This window comes from Bacillus rossius, chromosome 2, assembly GCF_032445375.1.
Source record: "Bacillus rossius redtenbacheri isolate Brsri chromosome 2, Brsri_v3, whole genome shotgun sequence".
Lineage (NCBI taxonomy): Eukaryota > Metazoa > Arthropoda > Insecta > Phasmatodea > Bacillidae > Bacillus > Bacillus rossius.
Window position 1 is genome coordinate 73,696,686 of NC_086331.1, and position 27,834 is coordinate 73,724,519.

The 27,834-nt window shown below is 38.5% G+C and overlaps 1 protein-coding gene across 1 annotated transcript in view; it reads left to right on the top strand.

The window, feature by feature from the left end:
- The window catches only part of LOC134529374 (fibulin-1-like), a 539,830-nt gene that overhangs the window by 206,542 nt on the left and 305,454 nt on the right, over positions 1–27,834 (top strand). The window contains exon 12 of the mRNA XM_063363371.1: positions 12,052–12,234. Coding sequence (XP_063219441.1) covers positions 12,052–12,234 — 183 coding nt within the window. The remainder of the gene's footprint in view (positions 1–12,051; positions 12,235–27,834) is intronic.

Below are 27,834 nucleotides of genomic sequence, written 5' to 3' on the forward strand. Positions count from 1 at the left end.
TTGTAAATTATAACAGTAAATATGGAAACTAGGGGAAGGAGTAAACGTGTCAGTCAGGACAGCTCTAGGGACAGTAGTGTGGAGTCTACACACTCTGTAGAATTATCTGTTCCCACATCACCTAGCCAAGTACATCACACAGACTTTGTTACCCCAGTAACACATGCTGGAGCGGCTAGCCTAGATGTGACACAACCCCAAGCTACCACCACACCACACACACCTTTGCCTGTATTGCCAGCTGCAATAAGTACTGAAACTAGTGCTAGCTTGATCATTATGCTGCAGAGCATGTGGCAAGAGGTGAAAGCTAACCACCAACAACAGCAAGCTAGTTTTCAAGAACAGAGTGCTAGGAGTGCTGAGCTGGAGGAGAGTCTTAGACAGCAATTGGATAAACAACAACAAGAACAGAGTACTAGGCTAGAAGAACAGAATGCTAGGTTGGAGGAGAATCTCAATAGTACTAAATATAGTATTAAACAACAGCTGGAAGTCATAGATAGCACCCTTAAAAGTGAAATGGGTGAAGTCAAAAGTAGTGTGGCTGCTATTTCTGTGCGGTTGGCTGAACACGAAAGTTACACTGATACACAGTTGCAACTAATACAACAACAGTGTAGTAGTACAACAACTAGGTTAGCAACAGAGTTGACTACCCAGACCAGCCAGCTGAATGACAGGCTAAACCAATTAGCTGAGCAAGCTGCTCAGAACAGCTGTGGCCTGGATCACATTCAATCTACATGTCAGACCATGATTGAAAATGTAGTGATCAATCACACCACAGACATGAGGGAACAGGTGGACACGCTAGTGAAAAGGCAAACAGAGTTTTCACTTGACATAGAGCAGCAGGTAGGCAAGCTACAAGAGAAGGTGTTGCAGTTGAGGGTAGAAAATCTCACACACACCTCCAGTCACCATGTAGCATTGGCCCCAGCCCTGAACACCAATGCCAATGAAATCCTCAGTAGCTGTGATTCACCACAGGTTGAGCAACCTGAGATCCCAATCACACACTCCAACCCAGCTAACACACACACCGCATTGGACCCAGTTGCAGTGATGCACCACCCGGCACGCCAATGGTCAGAGTCGATGCCTAGGTTCTCTGCCCATGAAGGAGAGAATCCGATGAGATTCCTTCGACGCTTCAAGGAATACGCTGAAATGTTCAGGCTAAGTGATGCTGAACGCCTGAAATGCATGGCAACAGCTCTGAGAGATCATGCGTATTACTGGTGGGAGGTATTACAAAGTACCATCACTTCCTACCAAGACTTCAAAAACCATTTCAAACAGCAATTTTGGAATGTGAAAATACAGGGCACACTGAGGGCACGTCTGCATACCGAAAGGTATGATAATAAGAAGAACCGAACTCTGGAGACACACTTGTCTCAAATGTTCGAGAGGACGCGCTACCTCGAACCAGAGATGGGTGATATTGAGTTCATGGCGATGGTGACCTCCCAGCTACCCATCAAATACCAAGTACATTTGACCGGGCGTAGCTTCAGCAACATTACAGAATTCCGCGAACAGGTCCTCGCTTTCGACCGGCTGGAGCGGCTGTCCCGGAACAACAATAGTGAGGTAGAGAAAGACTTCAAGCCTGCACATCCGAAGGCAGCACCACTCTACACACCTTGGCAGTGTGGTAACGACGGCGGCAAGGCCAACGTCCACTGCACGTCATGGCAGCCTGCAAAACCGTACCGGACAGGAAAGTGGAAGACCAGGAGGGAATTCCAACCTCAACATCAAGGGAACCGCCAGCCGAAGAAACCCTACACCCACAACCAAAACCAGTGGTGGGGAAGGCAGTACCGTCCTGAACATCAAAATGGAAGGCCACCAGGGTGGGAGTAAAGGAGTTACTCAAACCGTCAGCCGCCCAACAATATGCAACAGCATATGTTGCATTCCCTTGTAGCAGACACCGCTCCTGTGAGTCAATCACCAGCGAGTTTCTCTACAATCAACCATCCTCCAACCACATCGTACCCCATGCAGCATGGATACTTTGCTCGGCAGCAGCCGATCCCACCCAACTGCACAGTCACGCAGCCTCAGCAGACTGCGAGTTGCAGCTACACGCAAGCTGTAACTGAAAATAATCAGAACTCGTCAAACTAGAGAGGGTTGGTGACGTAACACCCCGATCACCAGACCCTATACAGAGCAAAGGGGGTAATATTGTTATGCCAAGTTACAATTGTTTGCCATATCGATCTATGTTAGCCACAGTCTTACTGAGGGAAAGCGAACGGGAATTCCTTAGTCAAGAGTACAGTGAGGACACCATAACACAGTTTTCTACCGTGTGTCCTGAGGTACAACTAAACATTAATGATCAAACAGTTACTGTTCTCCTCGATAGTGGAGCAGAAATATCCTGCGTGAATGAAGAGTTTGTTAAACATCTAGAACAATTAGGGCAGAAAACTTACATTATACCAGTTCCTGCTATTAAAATAATAGGTGCCACATCTCGTTCTAGTCCTGTTGTCAACAGACAGATTCTACTGCAAATCAAGGGCGTAGGTGAGGTTAAACACATCACTGCACTAATAGTGAGAGGACTAGCCAAAACACTCATCCTAGGAACTGATTTCCTTACACGCTATGGTGTGACACTAGACTTTGATAACTTAACAGTCTCGTCTAATGAAAATAAGTTACCTACAACTGTAACTATAGGACAATGGAAGTTGCAGTGTAATTACGCAAGTCGAGTACCCAGATAATTATTTTACCAGCATGTTTTCAATGTCGACATCAAGGAAGACCTAACCGCATCTGTCGAAGAACTCACTAAAGCAGTTCAAGGTATTTCGACAGTACAGCCAATCCAGGTACAGATGCTATACAACTTGTTGTGCCAACACCGCAAGGTTTTCAGCGACAAGCCAGGGTACAACAAATTCTACCAAGCCAAGATAGTAGTACGTCAAGAGGAGCCCTTCCATAGGAAAACTTATCCTATTCCAGTAAAGTATATGGAGCTATCCGTCGGCAGCTGTATTGGAACAACATGTCACGAAGCATAGCCAAGGTGACTGCATCGTGCTTGCTATGTCAACAAGCAAAGCATGCACCAGAGAAACTACATGGCGAGCTACAAGCCATACTGCCTAGCAGACCGCTAGCACAGCTATCTGTCGATTTGTTTGGTCCTTTACCTAAATCCAAGGCAGGAGTACAATATGTGTTTGTAATCCTAGACATCTACAGTAAATATACCAAATTGTACCCTATTGTAAATGCTAATGCTAAAACTGTACTCGCAAAGATGAAGGATTTTGTGGAAACAGTAGGAAAACCTACCGTGGTACTATCTGACAGGGGTACACAATTCTCCAGTGATACCTGGCGAGAAGGGATTAGGAAGTTGAACATTGTACCAACAACATCTTCCATTAGACACCCTCAGTCAAACCCCGTGGAACATCAGATGCGATCAATTGGCAATATGCTGCGTATATATTGCCACGACAAGCAACAGTCATGGCGAGATCAAATTTAATTTATTGAGTGTGTACTGAATCACACAATTCACTCGTCTATTGGCATAACCCCCCATGAAGCCCTATGCTCTGTAAGATCGGAGGTGTTACCACCGAAAATAATACCAGAATGCGACACACCAGGACAAGACATGGAGAGGCCAACTCAGGAAGAAATAGAAGAACTAGTACGAGACAAGTTAACGAGAGAAGCCGACCTTAGGAAGAAGAGGAAGCCAGCATCTAGGATCAGCAAGTTTACTGTAGGAGACTTAGTTCTACGCCATACTGCACCAACCAGTAACAAGTGGGCTCATCTAGCGAAGAAGCTATTTTTATTGTATTCAGGTCCTTACAAAATAGTAGCTGTATAGAAATGTAACTGCTACACTCTACAGGATCCTGATACAGAGAAGATTGTAGGAAATTACAACTTAAGTCAACTAAGGCCTTACAAAACACCTGTGGTGGATTAGAACACCAAATATGTATCATTATTATTTGTGTTATGCTAAAAACCATTGTATTGTTTATGTTGCTAATGAAATTATATATATATATATATATATATCCTCATAAGTTGATAGAGGTAATACATGTGTATAGGTACCTCATTGCTTCGATATGGTAATTTATTGTCGAAGAATTAGGGTGTTCGTCAGTTGATGATTTTATTCCAACTGATATTTTGTGCTTGGAGCATATGTGTTGCCTGAGCGTTGGTTCGGTACATTATCCTAGAGGGATATACCGAATATTACGTACTGTGTGTACAGTTACTGTGTTGAAACACAGTTATTACCACCCTGTTAGTCGATTTCGACCATATTAGCAATGAATATACACGTTAGGTTTGAATAAAATTTGGCAATAAATGTGTACAAACACTATGTGACATGTGTACAATGTAAATAAGGCAGCACACAACTCAATACTACATATATATAATGGCCTAAAGATTAGTTGACAATGTCCTACTAAATGAATACACTTGTTGGTATCAGTACTTACAGTTTGATCCAGGCTACTGCCTTGCCCTTAACTATGCTTCTTCGTCGTCTCGTAGTTAAGAATGCACTCTAATTGGGTTCCCACAGGATACCCGAAACGATAAGTGGATATCAACTTCATCCACACTCTTATTATTAGGATGTGAAAACACTCCACTTTATATTGAGAAAAAAAAGAAATGAAAGAGAAAGAATTTTAAAGACTGTATTTAATGAACAGTTTTAAAAACACAAACACTATACACTGGCACTCAATCAAGGATATTTATCTTGAAGTTATTGTCATTACTTCATAGCTGAGTAGCATATAATGTCTCTTCTTGTAAATAAGTGTAGCTATTGTGTTACATATGATGAGGAAAATATTCACATATGATATGTGAAAACCATGTTTAATATGTTATTGAAAGCCCAATATTATTGGCAAGTCTCAATTATGAAATTGAATGTAATTATTTACTAGGTGATATTATGTTGATAATATCAATAAATAGTAAATCTATAAAATATATTATTAAATCAATCACCTACAACAAAGGTAAACAATAATATGTTGTTGTTATTGAAAAATTGTTAAGCAAGACTATTGTTGCAAATACTGTTTATTTATTATTTAACAGGTTTATTATGTGTTCAATTAATGTTTATAACTTATTATTAAGTTGTTATGAATTATTAAGTTTATGAGTTTGAGGAATCTCGAGTCATTTAATTTATGTTATATTAGGGGAGCAAGAGAAGAAGAGGGGTTAATGATAGCATGAGGCACGATCACAGGACGCTTTATTGTCATATCGCGCGAGTGATAAGAACTGTTATAGGACGTGTGATTAACGTGTGTGTGTGTCTTCTGATTACCGACGAACTGAACGAGTTTTGTGGCTGTCCCCTTCGACACCATCTGCAGCGGTAGATGCAGCAGCAGCAGCAGCAGCAGTCCAAGGCACATGTAGAGTCATGTGTTGGACATTTGACTCAGCAGCTCGTACCGGTTGGTACGACCCCAGCGAACACGCCGCAGACCCGGTGGGTCCGCATCAGCACGACACCACAGCATCCCTCGTGATGTCATTGGTGACATCAGGTGATGCGATCATCAATGAACAGCACACTGGTCCAGCAGTCTTCACGACGTCGATCGCCTACAACAGTGTATTGTTGGCTGAATCGCCATCCCAGCACTGTGGTTTACACCGCAGTCGACCTCTCTGCTCAGCTGTCACTTACCATATATGGATATTGGTGAGACGTCCTCTACATCCTTGCTTCGCCTAACCAGGTAACTGATACTCCACAGCATGTAAACAGATCACGTTTACAAACAACAGTGCGACTGTCCAGCTTACGAAGTGTAGTGTCGGTTGGCACGAGAATAACGTTTTTCAACCTTCATCGCAATGTTGCCAACTTGTGAAGTAACCAGTTCCAGTTATTTATTTTAACGATCTAAATTGAATTTAACTATTTGGACAGTGAAATATAAATTTATATCGGGAGCGGCACTGTAATACTACGGTATTATCAGACTAACTGAAACTGTTTGTTATTGTTTTACGTTCGAGGTTAATACCGCTTCCCGGACTTTCGGCAGTGTTTTGTTTTGTTTCACGCATGGCGGCGCTCGCAGCTCGTGCTGCGTCGTCATGACAACTGCTGATATAAATAATCGCGCGGCGTTTGGAACAGCTTCAACGAGCCTATGCTTGTGTAATAATGACATTTCATTGGCTTAGTTAAAAAGGACGCTAACGTGTCGCGGCCGTGATTGGCCCTTTTCAAGTAACAATTTAATTTTCGGCAAGAGAGAAGAAAAAAGAGTGGAAAATGACGCCATTTAGTGCGTGTTGAAGTGTATTCCCTCGGGGAATATTTATTCGTGGCGAGGCTAATTTCGGCGTTTTTGGTGTGAAAATTACGTCAAAATATAGGGCAATAGTAATCGACGTCCTGTAATTGAATGCAGAAGAATTGCATTCAATTCACGTGAGTGACGACGTATTTTCCGAACGACCTTAATCGTCCAGAGTTAAGGTATGGTCTACATCATCGTTATATTGGAACGCTGACGTAAATATTACCGTCAACGTATGCGAACTGTATTAGTATAAACTTTGGATAATCATCAAATTAATTGAATATTGACTTTCGGCAATTATCGGCAAAAATACTTAAAATTGCACAATTTACTCACACAAGTTCAGTGGGTTTAAAGTTAGGAGTTTCATGCTCGAGCAAGCCGGAGCAAACCCCAAAACTTTTTACTTTGTGAACAATTTCAGGAACTTTATGTATTTTATTTTATTTTATTCAAGAGTCAGGTTATCTACGACATCCCATAGACTGTATTTAATATTTGTTTGTTTGTTTTCATTCCATGACTCGAGGTCTCTCATACGATGGTTAAAGCAATAAAAATAATTATTGATAGTGTGTTTTGTTGTACCTATTGATTACCTTTGGCGCCCTATTGTTAATTCCTGAGATAGCATTCACTAGTAATTTAAAAAGAAAATCTTAATTCCTTCAAGTACACGTTTGTGTACACGGGTTTTTGGATTGTGGAAATATTGTTTGAAATATGTTGGTTTGTGTTTGAAATATGTGGGTTGGGTGTGACAGTATAATCAACAACGATATTCGTTTAGGGGTATGATTTTGAGTTTAAAAAATTAATTTAATGTAATGTGCTTCCAGTTTTTCTTGAGTCATATATCTTTAATTGAGATTTTTATATTGGACTTGGATAGCAAGAGAAATATCAATTGTATTGTGAATTCCTGACACCAAATAAGATATTTCGATATTTTAATCGGGTGGTACTTAAATAAAAATATTACTCATTCGATAACTATGTTAAGTACAGCTGAGAAACACTTTCTTGTAAGATGATTCTCATCCCCCTTGAGGCCTAGAAAAGCCCTCTATCTGTAAAAAAAAGGCTGTTAATTAAACTAAGGGTGTGTCTATAACAGCAAGGAAGTGAGATGATAGCAAATTATTAGACGACTATAATGAGCACGAGAAATGTGAAGATGCTGATTATAACAGTACTTTCCCTGGGCTTGTTATAGATTTGGAACTGAAATCTAACGAATAAAGTAGCATCTTCATGCCATATTATATATATATATATATATATATATATATAAAAACACCAAGTTCAAGTCACCTCCATGAAATTTAGACCACTGTAGAACATCCTGAAGCTGTAAAGATCGAAGACTGCGATGAAGCGTCTGAAGCTGACAAGAACGAAGACTAAGATGAAAATCTTGAAGCTCACTAGATCGAAGACTGTGATAAAGAGCTGAGACCAAAATGATGGAAAGACTCATTAAAATAAATGATTCTGATCGGGCTTATGATGGACAGTGGGGCGATTAAAATTCTAATGACTTTGCGGCTGGTATTACAACAGGAGACCTACGAGACCTTAAAATTATTAGTAACTAGCTGCAGTACCCAGCGTTGTCCGGGCTGAACACAGGATGAATGGGAACTGTTTAGAGATCAGATGTAGTTAGTAATTGTCTTCTTAATTTGAATGTCAAGTGTGCAAAATAATGTATATCACTTTCAGATCCCGACAGACGTTGTTCTGCCAGTTTATAGTTATTTACCTGGTCTGTATGTAATCTAGATTCTATAAAGCAATATAGAAAAAAAACTGAAAAATAAGGGATTATTAATATTTAAAATATTCCATTATCTAGATAAAGCTCGGCATGCATTGCAATGCCTCATTCAGTTTTGTTTTGTAATATGTTTGAAGTAGTTACACATATACAAATATCTATCCATGTCTCTAAATATATATTTATCTCTATCTACATCTATAGCTATGTATCTCTCTATCTGTATTTATCTCTTTATATCTACATATATACCTCACACTATCTCTATGTATTCTATATGAGGGTACTGATTGCTTCGTTGTTAATATCACACGGGTGTTTTTTACTTGTATGGGAAAATTAAGAATGATAACAGGATAAGGCATCTAGTGCGTGGCAACAATGTTAATAGGCAATAATAAACTTCTAGCGCCTGCGGCATTGTCAACACACACTTCGTACGTGTACTGTATGTTATATCCAACCCCCTCCAACGCATTTGATTCTAAATTGGACTTTTAGTAAGGATCCCTAATGTTATTGATAATATAATATAGCCTATAGCTTTCCTCGATAAATGTACTATCCAACACTGAAAGAATTTTTCAAATCGGACCAGTGGTTCCTGAGATTAGCGCGTTCAAACAAACAAACAAACAAACTCTTCAGCTTTTTAATATTAGTATAGATTAAAATGTAGGGAAGATTGCAGCAGTCAAAGAGACTGATTACACTACATGGGAAGATTATAACATATTGGTCGATAGGTTAAGACTTCTACTTGCCTTGCACAAATTATGAAAATTTATCCAATAACAAGCAAACATAGCCTATACTTACTTCGTGAAATAAGATAAGCATGCTACATAAAATAATAACTGGTTTAGTCTGCATGTGTATAAAAGTGAAAAAAAAATTAATTAATTATAGTTTGGATAAAAAATGTTTTATTTTGTGTAATATAATTTCTAGCTAAGGCTGAGTTCTCGTAGTAAAACTTGTAGCTTAAAGATGTAAAAATATTAATCAATGACTAACAAAATTGAGAGTAATAAATAATACCTTTTTCAGCAATCGTGACGAGTTCGCGCAGTATTGTAACTGAAATCATTTGGAGCCAAATGTAGCTCGAGGCAGTGTAGTCAGATGGAGCCAAATGCATATGAAACCATTGTAACCAGATTGTGCTGGATGCTATCGTTTCCTTTCGTTTTTTAGCGAATGTATCCTAGTGATCGTATAGTACCAAGTTTAATGTTTTGCCCAAGTGTGTGTTTTTTTCATTGAATGTTTTTCGTCAAGTCTGTAGCCAGGGCCGAATAAATAATTGTTCAAAACCCCTTGGACTTGTAGTAAGCATAAAAAACATATTTCAGGGGTGTTTCAGATCTACAGTAAGCCTTAAATATTCTGAGTTGGTATTTTTATATAAAGATATTTTTCTGTGTATTTAATGTCTCCTTGTAGCCATTTAGCCATGTAGCCATGTTTGGAATAAATAATTATTCTATGTTCATAGAGATAAATTGATGGGTAGTTGAAAGATTTAAATGTAGGTACTCTAAAGGAAACCACGTGAAGGAAGTTCACAGAAAAAGGGAGTTAAGTTATAAGTGGTTTGATATATTACTGGTCTTAGGTACTAAATTACTATAATAACAGAAAACCCCGAAAAATTGGCATAGTGCCTGTTAATGTAAACGATAACTTAATCCTGAAAACAGTTTATTCTAATGAAAATAATCTAGGAGTAAGAAAATTTAAAGATGAAACTGAAGAATTTGTACGTATTTCTTAATGGTCGCCAGAAATATTCCGTGGTAGTAAAAATATGTAATTACCACCTGTGATTTTATAACTTGGAAGATTTATGAGGTTCGGCGATACATGGATACATGGAGGATTATACGAGTAAGAAATTCAGTATACAAAGTACCCAAACGAATGTTTGGTAGTAAAAGTGATACATCGGAAAGATGATCGCTGGGTTGTGAAGTGGCTAATAATTGATAAATCTGAAAAACATTTGGACAAAAAAAAACTGATGTTTTATAGTATATAATATAGTGTAATGTGCTGTACATTTTTATGTTAGTAAATGTAAGTTTAAAATAAATATTTTTTTATTTATTACTGTAGTGTTGAAACTTTTTACTTGTTACAAGGCCAGGATGCTAGTCCAAGGTGCCTAAAATGGTATTAGGAGGCTTGGGACATGTGGTGACACGACTAAATGACACAGATATTGGGTCTGGGAAGAGTCAGTGTGACGATGAGGGGGTAGCTCTGCTAATGTCAAAGGTCTTGCGTCAGAGGTGTGTGCGCTGGGATGCATGGACAGGACTGGACTAGAAGGTGTAGAGGGGTGGGGAGGGTAGAACCATTGCACCCTTAGGACGTATCATTCGTAGTTATCAACAGAGATAGTAAGATGTGCCGTGCCAGCTATGAGGATATTGTTGTGAAGGAGTCCTATGCGAGCTCGAAGGAGGCTAGCGACCAGGAAGAAGCTCTTGCGATGGGCGAATACGAAGAGTCCAGGGAAGACATCGCGGATTACCTGTGTATACCTCCACTCTGACTGGGGAGGATATTGCTGCTGTGGTGGGAGGGATACTAGGCATGTATCCCGAACTATTGACTTCGGAGCTGTGTGCGCGAATAGTTATGTAGATAGAGCATTTGATGGATAGTATGGTATGTACTGCGGAGCGGGCTATTGTGAAGGAGTTCGGTAACGTCCTCTTGAAATGCTTTGTGTTAGCGAGGTAAGAAGATGTTGTTTAGGGGAAATTTTTTTATTAAATAGTTTTAATTATTTTTCATAGTTTATTTACTTCGAATTTTCGTCACAACTATTAAAATTATATTATTTTAATGTAATGTGAAGAGCATCTCGCAGAGACCGTAATGGCTGAGGAGAGTGTTGTAACTGCATCATATACCTAAACTATAGCGATCAGACATCAGGTTAAAACGTAAAATGTTATGTGTTGGATATGGTCTCTCTCGTGGAGAGGGAACACATCTAATACTCTACAAGACGAATAAATATATTTTCTGAAAACCGAGTCCGTTTATTTTTGTATAGTTTCAGTTTCTTCGTAAAGAGTTTCCATCTTTTGAATATAGTTTACGATTTTTGTTGTATAGTTTCCATTTTTGTAAATAGTTTATGTTTTTTGTATATCTATAGTTTCCGTTTTGTTGTACATACTTTCAGTTTTTTGTACATATTATATTTAATATAGTTTTCTCTTCTTGGGATATTTTGTTTGTATTGCGCAAAGCCCGGCTTTATTTTAATAAATATGCTCTAACCTACATATTGTTGATTATTTTAACATAACACTTGCATTCCTAGAAATAATAGTACTTAAATTGCTCTCTGAGCGACACTGTTCAACTAACAAACCACTGTGCAGGATTGCAGATGAAAAAGACAAATGTTACTGAAGTTTGTCGATGAGGTCCCGATCATAAGCAACGAGTGACGGAAACGCCCGAACATGGCCGATTCCTCACGAATGGCAAGCTGACACCAGAAACCATCACCAAACCTTAGTCCCATAAGAAATACATTAGGCCAATATGCCCATTTATACAATACTAGTACAGTTCACAGCCAAGCTCTGACTTATTCCTGTAAGCAGCCATGGTGGGGGTCTGCTAGGAAGGTGATCAGTTTTTACCAGTTTACTGGTATGAGCAACCTCTTCTCCCCATACAGAGACTTAAATCTATCTCGCAGGATATCGTAGGCAGAGTATTAACTACTCCCAAGTCTTCAGTTGCACATCGGTCTTAGTGATGACTGCAACGAGGCATCAACCCAAAAGCCAAGAAGTAGCTGTTAATGTTATTTCTGCGAGTGCACGCACTGTCTGCCATCTTGTCGGCTGGCCGTCTCGGCAGATATCGACGAGTGCCTGACCAACACCAACGTGTGCAACCCGGCCGAGGAGGTGTGCATCAACGAGCCAGGGGGCTACCGATGCGGAGCCAAGCCCTGGGGGCCGGTGGCCACCCAGCGTCCAAGTCAGGTCCCGTCGTGCGGCGCGGGCTACGCTTACAGCTCAAACCGCTCCATCTGCATGGGTGAGTTAAATCATAGTAATGGCCCGGTCAAGGAGGGGCAGAGTGATTCATGTACCCTTTCCTTTAGAACCAGATGTTTTCAATAATATTCCAACTTAATAACAGCTTAAAGTTTATAATGTGTGGCTCAACATAGGGCAACTGAATATGCCTTCTTTATAAAAACATATTAGGGCATATTCGTTAGAAATGGTAGTTTAAGGATTTATCTTACATAACTAGAAGCCGCAAACTTTAAATTTCATATTAATACTAAAGTGTCCTCAGATAGTCAAGCATAATCGTTTTTATGAAATTTCTAGCAGGTAAATCCATGACTCCCTGCTTGATTGGATGGTATTTAATAAACCTCTCCCCTCCCAAATCCCCTAAGATATAGTAATTTTTTAATATATTATTATAGCTTATTTTTTATCCTCCCCTGCTATGCTACACCTATAAAATAAATTTATAATACATAACGTTTCTTGTCGTCTGCACATGAAGCCATCAATGGCTTATGATTTGCCAAGAGAACTGTCAAAATCAGATTTTTCAGTCATCTGCACATGTGTTTGCTTACACTGTTTGGCTTTTTTTAATTTATTAATATAAGAAATAAACTTATTCAGAATATATTTTAAAAGCACAGGTATTGAGATATCTAGTTTAAGTATTCTCAAACTTTTCGGACTCGTGGCTCTCTTATTCCACACATTATTTTCGGCGGCGGCCTTAATACGAGCCAATATGAGGTTCATCCGAAAAACCGATAAAACTAATTTTATAGCACAAACTCGCAATCTATAATTTCAATTATTTTTAAATATAATTTCTATTTATAATAGAACTTTGGCAATCTTTATTAATAAAGTTATTTTATAAATAACATAGGATTATAGAAGGGATCTAACGTAATTGTTAAAGCTGCGTAAGCTTACGCTCTTTTGCATTGCCAGTTAAATTATTCACACAGATCAGTCAATCGAGCGCGTGATTGATAGAAAAGCAGTGAAGTGCTTGTGGCTCATATTTGAGAACCCCTGCGACTACTGCATTATATTTCGTACAAAGTGCTGCAATATTATATAACCCTAACCACAAACTAACTGCGTCCACCATGACACATGATTTTGACACTTCTTTAGGCAAATAAGTCGTCCAGTTTTGGATACGAAATTTTTCTACTGCTAACAATGTGTACGTGTTGCATGTTTATATGTTGTAGCTTATGAGATAAATATATCCACTGCTGTTAAGACACGTCCATGGCAAGTTCAATTTAGATGAACAGATATTTCATTAGAATACATATAAATGTTAGTTGGTAAACAACATTATCTCCAATATTACGCTATAATTTTTTACTTTAAAATATTACCTTTATATATAATGATAAAACAACCAACGTTTTTGATAATTTATAGGAAAATAATAATTAGTTATATACTTTAACGAGGTTTGTTTTCAGAGAATGTAGAATAAATGAAGCGGAATGGTTATTAAATAAATGATTTTGAAATAAATATAATAATAACTCTAAGATTCCAGTCAAATTGAATTAGGGAGTTAAGATTTTACTTCTACACAATTATCATTAAAATTATCAAAGCATAAGTGAAAACATAAATTTTAAAATTTATCACACTCAGTAGAGTAAAACAGTAGCGTGAGATCAAATCAGTAACGACTGGATCCGAAGTTTCATCGTCCTATACATAACTTTACTGGGTGAAGTTAAGCTACATTAGAGAAAATTTAATTAAAAAATAATTAATTAATTTAAAAATAACATACATTTATTATTAGAATTCAAAATTCTAAAATCAGTCTTGATAAATTTAGAGTACTAATTAAAGTTAAAGGTCATAACAATTTATAGTCACACTCTCACACTCATGCAATGACTTACAGACATCAAGAGTATTCAAAGACAGTGAAATAGAGAGAGTATATCAAACCTTTATCCTAGCAATTATGAGGTATTTATAATTATCATTAACACAATAAATTTATTAATAATTATTAGGCGCATTTCTATAGCACTCACGATTTTACTTGAAATAAAATCTTTCCCCCTTGCCATGACTTTAACTCTGAAACTTGGGACTCTCCTGCCCTAGGTGCCTTATCGTATTTACCTCTGTAACTCCTAAAACTTTAACTTGAGTGACGATCAACCAAGTGAACCATAACTATATATTTTCACCCAATTGACTCCACCCGGAGTGAGCCCCGCTCAAACACTCACACTCGCTTAAGAAGTCTCTGCCACACGTTCCAGACCTTTTCAGACCCGTCCTACCCAAATTTCGTAACCAGGATTCGGGCAAGTACCTGGCATAGGCGTGTCACAACATGTATGTGTCTCTGCAGGACCAACAGTACAACTAACTGGAATTTCCTGTCCTGGCCAACGACCTCAAGCCCCGTGGGTATTACCAGCACCAGCCCAAACCACATTTCAAGGAGCACTTAACTGAACACAACAATTCCAAGGGTGCTTCCCTTAAAAAACAGACAGCACAACACAAGCTGCTGGCTACCAAATTTGCGCCGCTCCCACAGCACAGGAGCAACAGGCAGCCCCCCCCCCCCCTCCTTCCCCAAAAAGCTGTATCCGTACTAGTTGAGAGCATGGCAGTAGATCTAGCATACACACCGACTACTGCACCGCAGGATTTGCCCGTTAGCAAACCCGCGCCACAGCCCCAGCCAGACGTGTCCCATTTCATGAAGGTTTTGGAGCAACCGAAGCCTTCGGGGCTGTCTCAAAACTGGCTGCGTCCATTCTGCCCATGTGCCAACTCAAGGTCATATGTTGCAACCCAGATGCTGAGCTTCAAGCAAAAATACAAGCCACCATGAGCTTCGTTGTAACAGTTGCTGCCAGCCTCAATGGCAGCAACTAATTCGGGACCTTGCATAACCACTTTAGCCAATAACGGTAAATAACACTCTATTCTCTTCTGAAATGCACCCGTAATTTAAAATAATATGCCTGAGTGGAATGTAGCATGGTATCACAAAATAACTTAAATCCTCCAAATTCTTAAAAAAAAAACATGTATTTACAGACTACATAATATGTCTCACATAACTGTGGTAGGAGACGTAGGTACAGTGTAGTTAGTATATTGTATGACTGTAAATGTACATGTCAAACAAATATTTGGTTGCAGGAAAATAGTTTGGCAATGGCTCATATTTAAACAAGTCATTTCTATGCTTTGGCTATATATGTATATATACATATATAGACATATATATAGTGTACATAACCAGCGGAGCGGAAAAGTATGAAAATGATTGTTAGGTATCTATATGCAGAAATGCTTTCCATCGCAGATGCCTGTTGTTTACTATTGTAAAATAATGCGCACAGAAATGTTCAAATTAAAAGCTCATCACGGCATACCGGTTTTTAGGTTGTGGCACAAATTAGCTGAAGTTAAATTTAATATTTCTCCTGGTCGATAAATAAATGGATAATATTTATACATTTAGATTAAAGTTATACATGGTTATACTTGTGACATAATTCATCGCATATTACTTAATTGATAAGTTTTAAAAACACAGTTCTTGCAGATTTATGTCCGTTTTAGGCCAGTTTTGAGGTAATAAATCCTAAAAAAATAATGTGGCATTGCAGGCCACTGCCTTTCCCTTAGTGTTTCAGGATATTTTTTATAAATTGCAATGAACTTTCCATCTAGACATCATTGAGAGCTGCTGTGCCGTGAAGTTTTGTAACCCCGAGGACTCTGAACGCTATAAAAAATTAATATTAGAACGTTAATTTTATGCTGTTATAGCTCCGGTAAAAATTTAAGGTTTGGTCAGTTTTTTTGTAATTTTATTTTTATTTAGTTATTTTTAGGTGGCGTAAAAGTAAAATGGTAATACTGGTGACAATGGTAAAAGGTTAGTAGAGCCGAGTGCTTCTAGATTTGTAGAGAAGCTTCATGTATTTTTATTCTAAATTTATATATTTCAGTGTGTATTATTAAAGGTATTATTTTTAGTATATTATTGCCTCTTTATATTTAACATGTGGGTTATTAAGACTTTATAGTTCGAGAGTCCGAGGCCTCCACTCGCTGGTCGATGGCTAGCAGGTACTCCAGTAATGCGTTTTTCACACTTTCTACTTTTTGAGCCAGTAGCGAAATTTATTCGCGGATATCGGTGTCGTGAGACTTGAGAATAGTATGCAGTTCGGTAGTGCGACTGCTACGACTGAATTTGGAAATTCTATTACTCATGTTTGAAAATAAACTTATCGGAACCTTGTCGGTACCTGCTTTTATATAGAGGCCAGTCATTAGTATGTAAAAGTATTTCCGAGCCCTGGAGTCGGAGTGTGGTAGTGGCGGCGGTGTCAGCCAACATGGATTGTAACATCACGGTGGCAATCTTGGATGTCTTCGATCTTAAAATTTGACCTTGACCCCGGCCACATACTGAATCCCGCCATTTTGAATTATGATGTCATAAAAAAAATTGGGTTTTCCGCCATCTTAAATTATGACATCACATTCGCCATTTTTAATTCTGACATAATCCGAAATCTTAAATCTGACATTAATTCACTTTTTCGAAACTGAGATCATGTCAGCCATCTGGTTTTTGTCTGCTGGAGGCCGCCATTTTGGAATATGTCATGGAGGCCATATAATTTTTTTTCTGTTCTAGTGGAGCCCTTACCTTGGATTCATCCATTTTTTTTTCTGGTGTTTGTTCCTAGACATCGCCAACATATCTCTGTCTCATGCAATGATTGTGTGGTCTTTATCGACATTTCAAATATTTTTTATACAAAATACATTGAACCATGACAGCTTTAACCTATGGGTTGGAAAACATAAGCCTTTAACCGCACGGACATCTGAGATTTACAAGACTGAGAATTAAAAAGCTACCTATATAAACAAATAACACATGCGGACTTGTAAATTTTTTGAATTTGAAAGAATAATATCATCACCTGATAGAGGATGTTACCGCCATATTTCAATTTTTTAATACTTGCTACCAGGAGCGCTAGTTAAAATAAATCGCCTGTTTGAAAGCACAACCACCATCCTTTTATGACTAATAGATACAAGGAGCGCTAGTGTCACGAGATAGCTAAGGGCGCTGCCACCATATTAGTTTAATTTTCACTCGCTATAGAGCAGTTTTTTTTATTGCCAGGGCACCCACCGTCTTGTCAGTCATCTTGGCTGCCATCTTAAAAATTGTAATTATTTAGATAGTAATTCGAAAAAAAACAGGAATTTATTAATTGATTGATTCTTTCGATAAAATTAATTGGTTCGAACCTTGTTTGGTCCAAAAAAAATGTTTATTCTAGTTAAAATAAATATTTTTTTCAACAATTCAAAATTGTAAAAAAATCCTAAAATAGTCTTAATTACTCAACTACAAGCCTCGAGTAAACCGAAGATGACATATTGAATGCCATTTATAAAGTCTGTAATTACTTAGCTAAACATTAGGGGAAAATATCATTAAAAATATTACTCATTAAAATAATCATTGACTCATTCGATTCCTTAGTTCAATTCTCGGTCAGTAATAAAAGTACAACTAAAGCTTTAAAAAAATTTAATTATGTTTTCCATTACCTTTGTGGAGTTTATAAATCATTTTCTCTACGAAAAACGACTCTATACATGACACCAGTCCAACGAAATAGATATGTTGTCGCCGTGCTTACCATGAAGGTCTAATTTTTCGATACTTGGAATACTTTTCAACGAGGTCATGTACAATTTTAGGCGTATAGATGACTTTGGACCAAGAGACTAGGTACTGTACAATGTCTGGCGTATAGATCAGGCGTCTCTGAACCACAAAGCCTAACATAACCTGACTACAGACTTGAAAATCCACAATTAAGGAATAGGAAGCAAAATCAGAAGCATATTCATAAAAGTAAGCACATTTGGATGCACAGTCGATAAAAAGGAAGCAAATTTGGAGGTACATTCGCCAAAATGGAAAAACCTTAAAATAAAAGAAGCCAATTTAAAAGAACATTAAAATAAATAAGTACATTTGGGGGCACGATAAATAAATATAGTTAAAAAAACTAAAGAAACATGCTTTTAAAGATTATCAAACTAAAAAGTAAAAAATAATTTTAAAATTAAATTTATGACAATAGTATATAAGCAATACTAGTATAAATGAGAAAAAAGCTTGAGGCGCTTTGTGCCATATTTTTTGAATATTAAGCGCCCCATGCTTTTTTCTTATTTATACTAGTATTGCTTATATACTATTGTCATAAATTTAATTTTAAAATTATTTTTTACTTTTTAGTTTGATAATCTTTAAAAGCATGTTTCTTTAGTTTTTTTAACTATATTTATTTTTAACTTTTTAGTTTGATATTCTTTAAAAGCATGTTTTTTAGTTTTTTAAACTATATTTATTTTTAACTTTTTAGTTTGATATTCTTTAAAAGCATGTTTTTTTTAGTTTTTTAAACTATATTTATGTATAATTATCATAGGGAAATGAGTTACCGACACTACCTATTACCATCTGAGATAACTATTTGCAGTTGCAACATCACAAAGAAATGGTAAAGTCTCTACGAATCATTTGCAGTTAGATGTATGGATATAATATTAGAATTTACCGGGGGAAAAAAAAATAAAAAATTTTTTTTTTCGGCGTGGCCGGGAGTAGAACCCACGATCTTTGAATCCGAAAGCTGACGTCACAGAAGTCGCGCGCCTTAGACCGCTCGGCTAACGAACGTAATGAAATGGGTGGGACATTTTACTGTGATGAGTCACTCACTCTTAGTCGAAAGAGTTACAGACGGACAGACAGAGTTACAGACGGACAGACAAACATACAGGTGAAGCTAATATAAAGCATGTAAAAAAAAAGCAAGCACGTTTGGAAGCATACTCAATAAAAAGGAAGCACATTCGTCAAAAAAGGGAGCAAATTTGAAAAGGTGACCATTTTTATGAATTTTGTAATTTTTTCAAATTTATAGGCTAACAAATACAAATTGCCTAGATGGATGTCCATGTGGCATCAGCGTCTCACTGGAAGCTGCAAGATGGGATTTTAAGCTGGTCTTAGGACTTTCCACAATATAAAAATAAATATTTTTTAAATCTAAAATAAACATATCTTCATTGATCATGCAGCGAATTAAGAATGGAAATCGAGAAAATCAATAATTAAATTATTTGCTGTTTTTTTTTATTTATTTATTTTTGCTTTTTTTCCGAATTTCTATGTTAGTAATTACATATTTTCAGGATGGCAGTCGATATGACTGACAAAATTGCAGTTGCCATGGTAATAAATACTTTATGTACTCTAGCGGGTACAAACTAAACCAAGATAGATGCGGCACACACTAGCAGATGTTGTGTATGCTAGTGCTCTTAGTAGCAAGTTTTGAAAACAAGATGCCGGCAGAATCATTTAGCAGACGATGTTTATACTAGCGATTCTAGTAGCAAGTATTGTAAATAAAAATGACAGCTTTTTCTCGCACAGACGATGCTAATATTCCTTCAATTTAAATAATAATAGTTGTAAGTCCGAATATGTGTGCTATTTTGATATATGTACTTTATTTAATTCTCAATCTGGTAAATGTTTCGATGGCAGTTCCGTGCGGATCGCCGCCGAGTGCACATCGTGTTCCGACCGCGGCGCGGGTCACTCAGGTGGCAAAGGGCGTAACGTCTCTGACGTGAGACGCAAGTTAGTGATTGTGTCACAAATAGTGTAAGGTAACTATGTTAAACGTTCGAGTCAATATGTTGCCTATAGTTTTTGCTAAAAGACCATCTGCCCTTGAAATACACGAAGGGCTCGATACAGTTTTGAATCTAACGGATGACCAAATAGAGGCGTAACAGATTGACGGTCAACAAAACTGTATGTTCTTGAAAATTTTTTCATCTGGACCATGTGAAGCCATTGCGCGTCACACCAACGGACTGTCATCATTCATCACTGCCGATCAAGAACGGGTCAACGTCACCATTGAACATTCCATTGAAAACTCAAAAGTGGCAAGAATCATTTACCTGCCAATAGAAAAAGGCAATTACAAAATTCGTACAGAACTACTATGCCCGGCAGATATCTTGGCGTTTGAGCTCCCTAGTGCTGTCTGGAGGGGAGGGGAGGGCGAAAAGGAAGCGATACCCTATTGTCAAGGTCAGCGGCCAGGTTTGTACTAGCAGAACAGAATACATTCGGTGCGTGACTTCCTACACTACGTAAGTCTGTATCTACGTCCGTGGGGGCCCCAGGGCGGTAAGGCCTTTTGGCCAAGAGCGCTGGGTTACCAAACCAAAAGTGAGAAATCCTATGAATTGTACTTGTATTACATAAGTGTAACATTTTGTAAATTGCAGTGGTTGTGCTCGAATATTTGTACTCATCTGTCAGGAAAAGTAACAAACTATTATCTAAACCTGCAACGTTTTACTTTGTCCCATTAAATATACTTACGGTATCTGCTAATTATTATGCTAACCAAAATTAATTGAAATGTTAACTCAGTAACTAGCGAAAACCAGACACGATTTATTTTGGAAAACTAGGTCACTTAGTATGTAAAATAAATTTAAAACTACTTCTCAATTCATTGTGTTCTCAAAGTTAATTAAAACAAAAGTCTTACAAGAAAAAGCAAACGACCAAAACATTACGCAATTGTAGCACTCCGCGTGAAAGCTATCTCACAGTTGATGACGCAGGAGCCAGTCTAGCCCTTATCGTTCTCCGGTTTCCGTACCTAAAACGTTCCATTTAGCGCTTGATGTACATTTAAGTAAACATGGAGCTTGTTATGTTATATTTGCTGCTTTAACTTCATGTCAGTCGTTTAGGAAACACCTGACTACCAACGTTAATGGCATTTAAAAAATGCTTGTGCATGTGTGGCTTTATATTTTAATGCACCTAAAATCGATTATTTATTATAAATGTAAATACAATTTGCACTGTACTTCCACTTTAGAATGCATATTATAACCTTCAAAACCTCATATATATTATATTATTTGTTTAATGTAAGTATGAAGTTCTCTTTCCATGATAATTGATTGTATTAGGTGACGAAAAACAAAATTAAGTTAAAATTAATTACTATTATTACTATTTTTATTACTTTCTCTAGGTACTCCCGTTTTCCCCTTTCTGTCATTTCGTCAACGCTTCATACTCATCCTTTCTCCACAATAGGCTATCAAGACCTTACTTGTTAATAGCCGCCCAACTCACACACACCCAACTGCCCAAATATTTTACTCCACTATACACTACGTAACAGTAACGTAGTAAAGATATATTTCCATTGTTTATTAAATACTTAAAATATCTGTTTTTTCCTGGCGTAGCCTGTGGGTCATGTGGTTGTTCTTTGCTGACTTTACGAATCCTGACTATGGACCGTTCACTCACACCCGTCTACTTCGCTGCCCTTGCCGTCTGTCTCTGTAAAGGCTCGAGCAGACATTTATTTTTCGCTTCTTCGTCACAAAACTGCATCACGGTTTTTATTATTTCCCGCTCTCCGCTATGTATCACTTTACCGCGCCTCTGCGAGCTGCCACCTTCGCCTTCCATTTTCAGGTATACACTGAAGGGCGATATTTTCCTAACAGCCACTACACGGCTCTCGGCTACGTGTCGCCTGCTTACCCCCTCTTCTTTCTCCGGTCCCGCTGTCCCCGCACCACCGTGCTGAGACACGCCAAGATAACTGCCGGCCACAGTAGTAGGATACGGCCGTGTTGTAACTTTGCAAGATGAGGTTTGGAGCACAAAACACAACTATAAAGTAAAAACGGGAGTTCGTCTTGCGAAAACGGAAATTAAAAAAAAATATTCCGTCCTATGTAACAATTGACGGATATCGTGGTGTTGTAATATACCTGGTACAACCGCGCACGTGTAGCTACTGCCAGTCCACTGCGCACGAGCGCATAGCTTGCCCGAGCCTCCAGGAGAGAGACGCACGTGCCACGCGCCGGTGGGGCGCACCGAACCCTGTTGAAGACAGCTCACGTAATCGGGCTAACGTAACTGTCATGTCTTCTGGTGAAGAGGATTTTCCTCCATTACACACGCGTGACAGGGACCACCGGTGCAGACGCCGGCTGCGGAAACGTTGAGCAGCGAGCTGTCAACCAAAAATCGCTTTTGACTGATGCGTGTCAGGTGAAGGTGGGAGAAACAATTGATAAACACTCCACGCGAAACGAAAACTTATAACACACGCAGGGTGGTTCAAAACTTGAACACGTATTGAAACCTGGTTTGTGGGCGGATGACATGGAGGCAGGTGAAAATGTAAACATGGACACGCTCAAAGTGACAAAAAATAGCGCGCGAGATAAACAACCGCACGAACGAGACAGACGTACCGGAAGTAAAAGCCAAGCAAGGAAATCAATGGCACTGTCCCAATCGGAACAAGCCGAGCAAACTGACCGACGAGAATCCTTAGAACTTGCCGAATTGGTTATTGAAAAAATGCGTATTTCACAATGACAATATCGTACGGAAAACTCTCCCGCGGACAGACGTGACTAAGGCTGGGGACACACTATCAGTTTTCCCGGGAACCGTTTTCCGGGTCCTTCTAAGCGGGAAGCTCATGTACTGTTGCTTTTAATGGGGGAGGCCACACTGTCCTTGAAAACAGGTAATACCGGGAAGCGCCGGGAACATGCTGTCGGTCGTTCCGTCGCCGGGATGAAGGGACGGGAGACAACAACACACGCAATTCAGTGGGTGAGGCTCTACTGTCCAGTCGTGCGGGTCCCGTTTTGCTTGTAGTCCGTAGCTCGAGGAGACCATGTTTGAAACTGATAGTTCTATACAGCTAATCGAAGACCATACCTGTGTCTGGGACATGGCATCCAAAAATTATATGGACCGAAATGAGCGAGAAAAAAGTTGGGAAGAGATCGGAAAAGGAATGTGTGCAACGTGGGATGAATTGGGAACACAAGAAAAGCAACAACAAGGCACGTGCATATATTTATTATTTGTTAATGAAATATTCGTTTGACAGAACGAGATGGCACAACTGTAAAATGTTTTCTTTGCATTATGGAGGATGCTGGTTCAAATCCCATTTTGTGAATTCTCATTTTTTTTTCTATACTTTTTAGAGATCACGCCACATCATTTTGAGAATTATCTCGATGTATCGAGACGTGCAGCCCGCTAAGTATGCTATAAATTGTTTTTAGTTATTTATGTTTCCCGATTTAAGTTCAATTACTTAACTTAATAAATTGTAAAAGACGGTGTTTCAGATAGGCCGAATATAAACAAATGTTTCACATCATACATTTATTCATTGAGCATTAGAATTTTTCAAAAGTGTGGATATACATTAATTTCTTATTATAGATACTGTTTTTCACTAACACCGACTCTATTAGAACATTGTTCGAGCGATTAGTTAAATAAAATGGATCAAGTTAAGTCTAATTTGCATATTTATTTACAACTATATTTACAGCATTAACTTACATGTTGTGTTTCAATATTTCTTGTTTGTTTATTAAATTATGACAATACGCGGAAAAATTTATTCATGGTAAATTATAAACATACTTAATAAAACTGTGTTATTAGGCAAACATAATGTTATTAGCTCAGTTTTATTTAAAACAAACCGTAACAAAGTTATTATTCAGTATCCTAGTACACTTTTAATCTTAAAATCTTCATTTCTATAGTTTAACCCCTACATTGACCTACGAATATACGAAAACTATGGATTATAAAATAAAATTACTTGCGAACATTGCAATGAATGTAACATGTAAAGTTAAATAATTTTTGTTAAAATGTAAAAGTACGATTGTTTTTGCTGAGCACCTTTTAAACAACTGCGAGCTTTTTAAACATGTTGAATGCACTGTTTGAATTCTGAGTTTCAACTGGTCCTGGCGAGCGGGAAAGTGTAGTCGGGCGCAGGTCATCCCGGCAAACGGGATGCGGACATGCGGGTCCCGGGAAAACGGATAGTGTGTCCCCAGCCTTAGAGCCAAGTAGTCTCGTAGCCATGTAGCCTCGTGTCCTGGAAGCTTCGTAGTCCTGTAGCCTCGCAGTCTCGTAACCTTGTGTTATGGAAGCTTCGTAGTCCTATAGCCTCGCGATCTCGTAACCTTGTAGACTCGCAATCGCATAGTCTCGTAACCTCATGGCTCGTAGTCACGTAGTCATGATGCCTTGGAGCCTCGTAGACTTGTAGCTACGTAACGAAGTAACCTTGTAATCTTATAACATAATGCTTTTGGAGCAGTTGGAGCCATGTATTTTCGAAGCATCATATCCTTGTAGTCAAATAGCGATAGGCCTAAGACTATTTGGAGTCGAATACTTTTGACATCATTGATTGTTGGAGCCAAAACACTGTTGTAGCCAATGACTGATTGAGGCATTGTATCCTAACGTAAAATTAACAAACGCAACCTACTGAGTTGAATGTTCGTGAAAATAAACGTCTTTTTCGTTAAATGTGCTACCGTTTTGTAGAATTTCCGTCCAAATGTGCTAACTTTTTGTGATTGTGCTTCCAAATGTGCTTCTTTTTCAATGAATGTGCTTCCAAATGTGCTTTGTTTTCATTAAACGCTTGAACTGCGTGGATGTTGTGTGGTCATTGCGTACATTATGTGTACGATATGTGTATTGCACGTCAATTGCGTGAAAATTGCGTGTTCGTTCCTTTTGCTGAGTGTACTGTGTGTACTGTGTTTTCATGTCGTTTCCTGAGTTTACTGTGTGTACTGTACGTTCATTCCGTTTCATGTGTTACTGTGTGTTCATTCCGTTTCCTGTGTGTAGTGTGTGTACATTGCGTGTCAATTACGTGAACATTACGTGTTGGAGCTCTTGGAGCACTTGAAGCCGATGGGCAAATGGAGCATTGGAGCCAAATGTAGATAGATCTGATAGTGCGAATTGGAGTTTTTGAAGCTGTTGGAGCTTTGGAGCTGTTGGAGCATTTAAAGCTTTGGAGCTTTATAGCTGTTGGAGCTTTGGAGCTTTTGATCTTTGGAGCTTTGGAGCCTAGCATATATTGGTGAGATTGAATTACTGAGACGAGAATGTATCACACAGCATCGATTTTTTCAGTCATATGGGCTTCTATTTTTAATGTTGCTTTGGCTCCTGTATTATAGTAAGTGGTTCTTGTTTAAAATTAATCGATCGGCCGCGGATATATAAGCGAGTCCTAGACAGCAGGTCGCTCAGTTTGTTACTGTCGTCGACGGTGTAAGGATCACCTAGTTTGTTTCATCTGCTGCATAAATCGCGTAATTACCTGTTCTTGTGAACTCGATGGCATCTTTAACGTCTTTAACGGCGAACTCGATGGAGGTTGAACTATCGACTACGGGAACCCTGACGTCAACACTGGAGGAGACGTCAACAGTCGTGGTACCACCAGCGGAAGACTCTTTAATGCCGGTAGAGCTGGCTGTACAGGAATCCTCGACGAACGCTGTTTTGACCTCGATGGAGACTTCAATGGATGGCGAATCGACAACGATGTTGTTACTGCGACAAGATTTTCTCAAACACCAGCAATGCTCATCGACACGAGAAGAGAGAATATGCTAAGAATCCTCCTCGCAACATGTTTTGTTGTGAGAAATGTCATAAGCAGTTTTCCAGAAAAGATAATATGAAAACACACTTGAAGACATGTAAAGGTGCTGCTGTGCGGCAGAAAGTAAAGGTTTCTATACAACAACTATGCATTGATGTTCATAAAGAGTATGCCTGGAAATTGTACAACTACGGCAACGCCAGTATCTGGATAAGGTATGAAAGGCTCGTCTTCATCACCACGGTATCCTTGCAGCTACTGTAATACGTCGTTCGCATTTTCCCATGATGCACGAAGACATGAGCGGAGCAAATGCAAGAAGAATCCTTCTCGCATGAAGTTTCGCTGTGATGAGTGCCATTAATTGTTTACTCGAATTGACAGTGAGCGACATCATGCGAAAAAATGTAAAAGTGAAGTCTGTGCGCCTACTGCTGAACTACCTGCAGAAATTACGACTCCACAGTTTAGGTTGAAAACTCGTGATCGTACAAACAAAAAAACCGATGTGCAGCAACCGATTGCTATGGCGTCTGCACATCGAACTAAACCTAAGACTGTGTTCGGTGCATTACAGGTGAATGATAATGGCTTCTACTTGGCGCAGTCTGCATTTCGTGGAACAATGAAAGACTACTATTATCCAAATACGATAAGTGAGTCGAAGGACATTTGTACTTTTCTAGATTATATCAGACAGGACATAATTAATCAGCTTACTGATGATGTAGCAACAAACGGTCCATTAAAATATAACTTGTAGTTGGACTGTGTATATGGAAAGAGTAGTATAGGATAGTATTTTCTGCGGCTGGCGCCGGCGCATGGATTCTGATTGTCGGTCAGCCATCTTGGATTGTGACGTCACGGCGGCCATCTTGGACGAGCGTAACGGGACACAGCGTAACGGGACATAACGTAACGGAACAAGTAGATCACGGCGGCCATTTTGGATCCGCCATCTTGGATCCACCATCTTGGATGACGTCATTTTTTTCTCGAACTTTCCGCCATTTTGTTTTCCGCCATTTTGAATTATGACGTCACCGTTGCAATTTTCGTTACGTCCGCCATCTTGAAAATCCGCAATTTTTATGTTAGAAAATCGGGAAAATTTTTAAAAATCATTAAAAAATTAAATAATCGAATAAATAATAAAAATCTTAAAAACCACTGTTGCAGTTATCGTTACGGTCGCCATCTTGGATTATATATATGTTGCAATTATCGTTATGGCCGTTATATTGAAAATCCGTAATTTTAATGCTAGAGATTCAGGAAAAAATTTAAAAATCATTAAAAAAATTATTTAATCGAATTAAATAATAAAAAATCCTTAAAACCACCGTTGCACTTTTTTGTGACGGCCGCCATCTTGAAATCACCCGCTGGAGGTCACCATATTGTTTTCGTCCGCTAGAGTGTGCTGATACCATGTTGGTATAATTATCTAGTCACCACACCTTTGTCCTTGACATTGAACTTTGGCCTTGACCTTGAACTTTGACCTTGACCTTGAAATTTGACCTTGACCTTGAACTTTGACCTTGACCTTGAAATTTGACCTTGACCTTGAAATTTGACCTTGACCTTGAAATTTGACCTTGACCTTGAAATTTTACCTTGAACTTGAACTTTGACCTCGACCTTGAAATTTGACCTTGACCTTAAAATTTGACCTTGACATTGAAATTTGACTTTGTCCTTGTCGACCATCATGGATCCGACATTTTATGTTCAGTACATGCTACCAGGAGCTACCACCTGCCGAAGTACACCATCTTGTGTGTGTACTTGTATTATGGAGTACATTTCCATCTGGATAATTTTATTCTAACCCGCTACAGTGCAGTAATCATTTATTACCGAGGTGCCCCCACCATCTCGAAATTTGGCCGCCATCTTGAAATCATGTAATAATATAGCTAGAAAAGCGGGTAAAAATCCAAAATTCATTAAATAAATCACTCATTAACTTACAT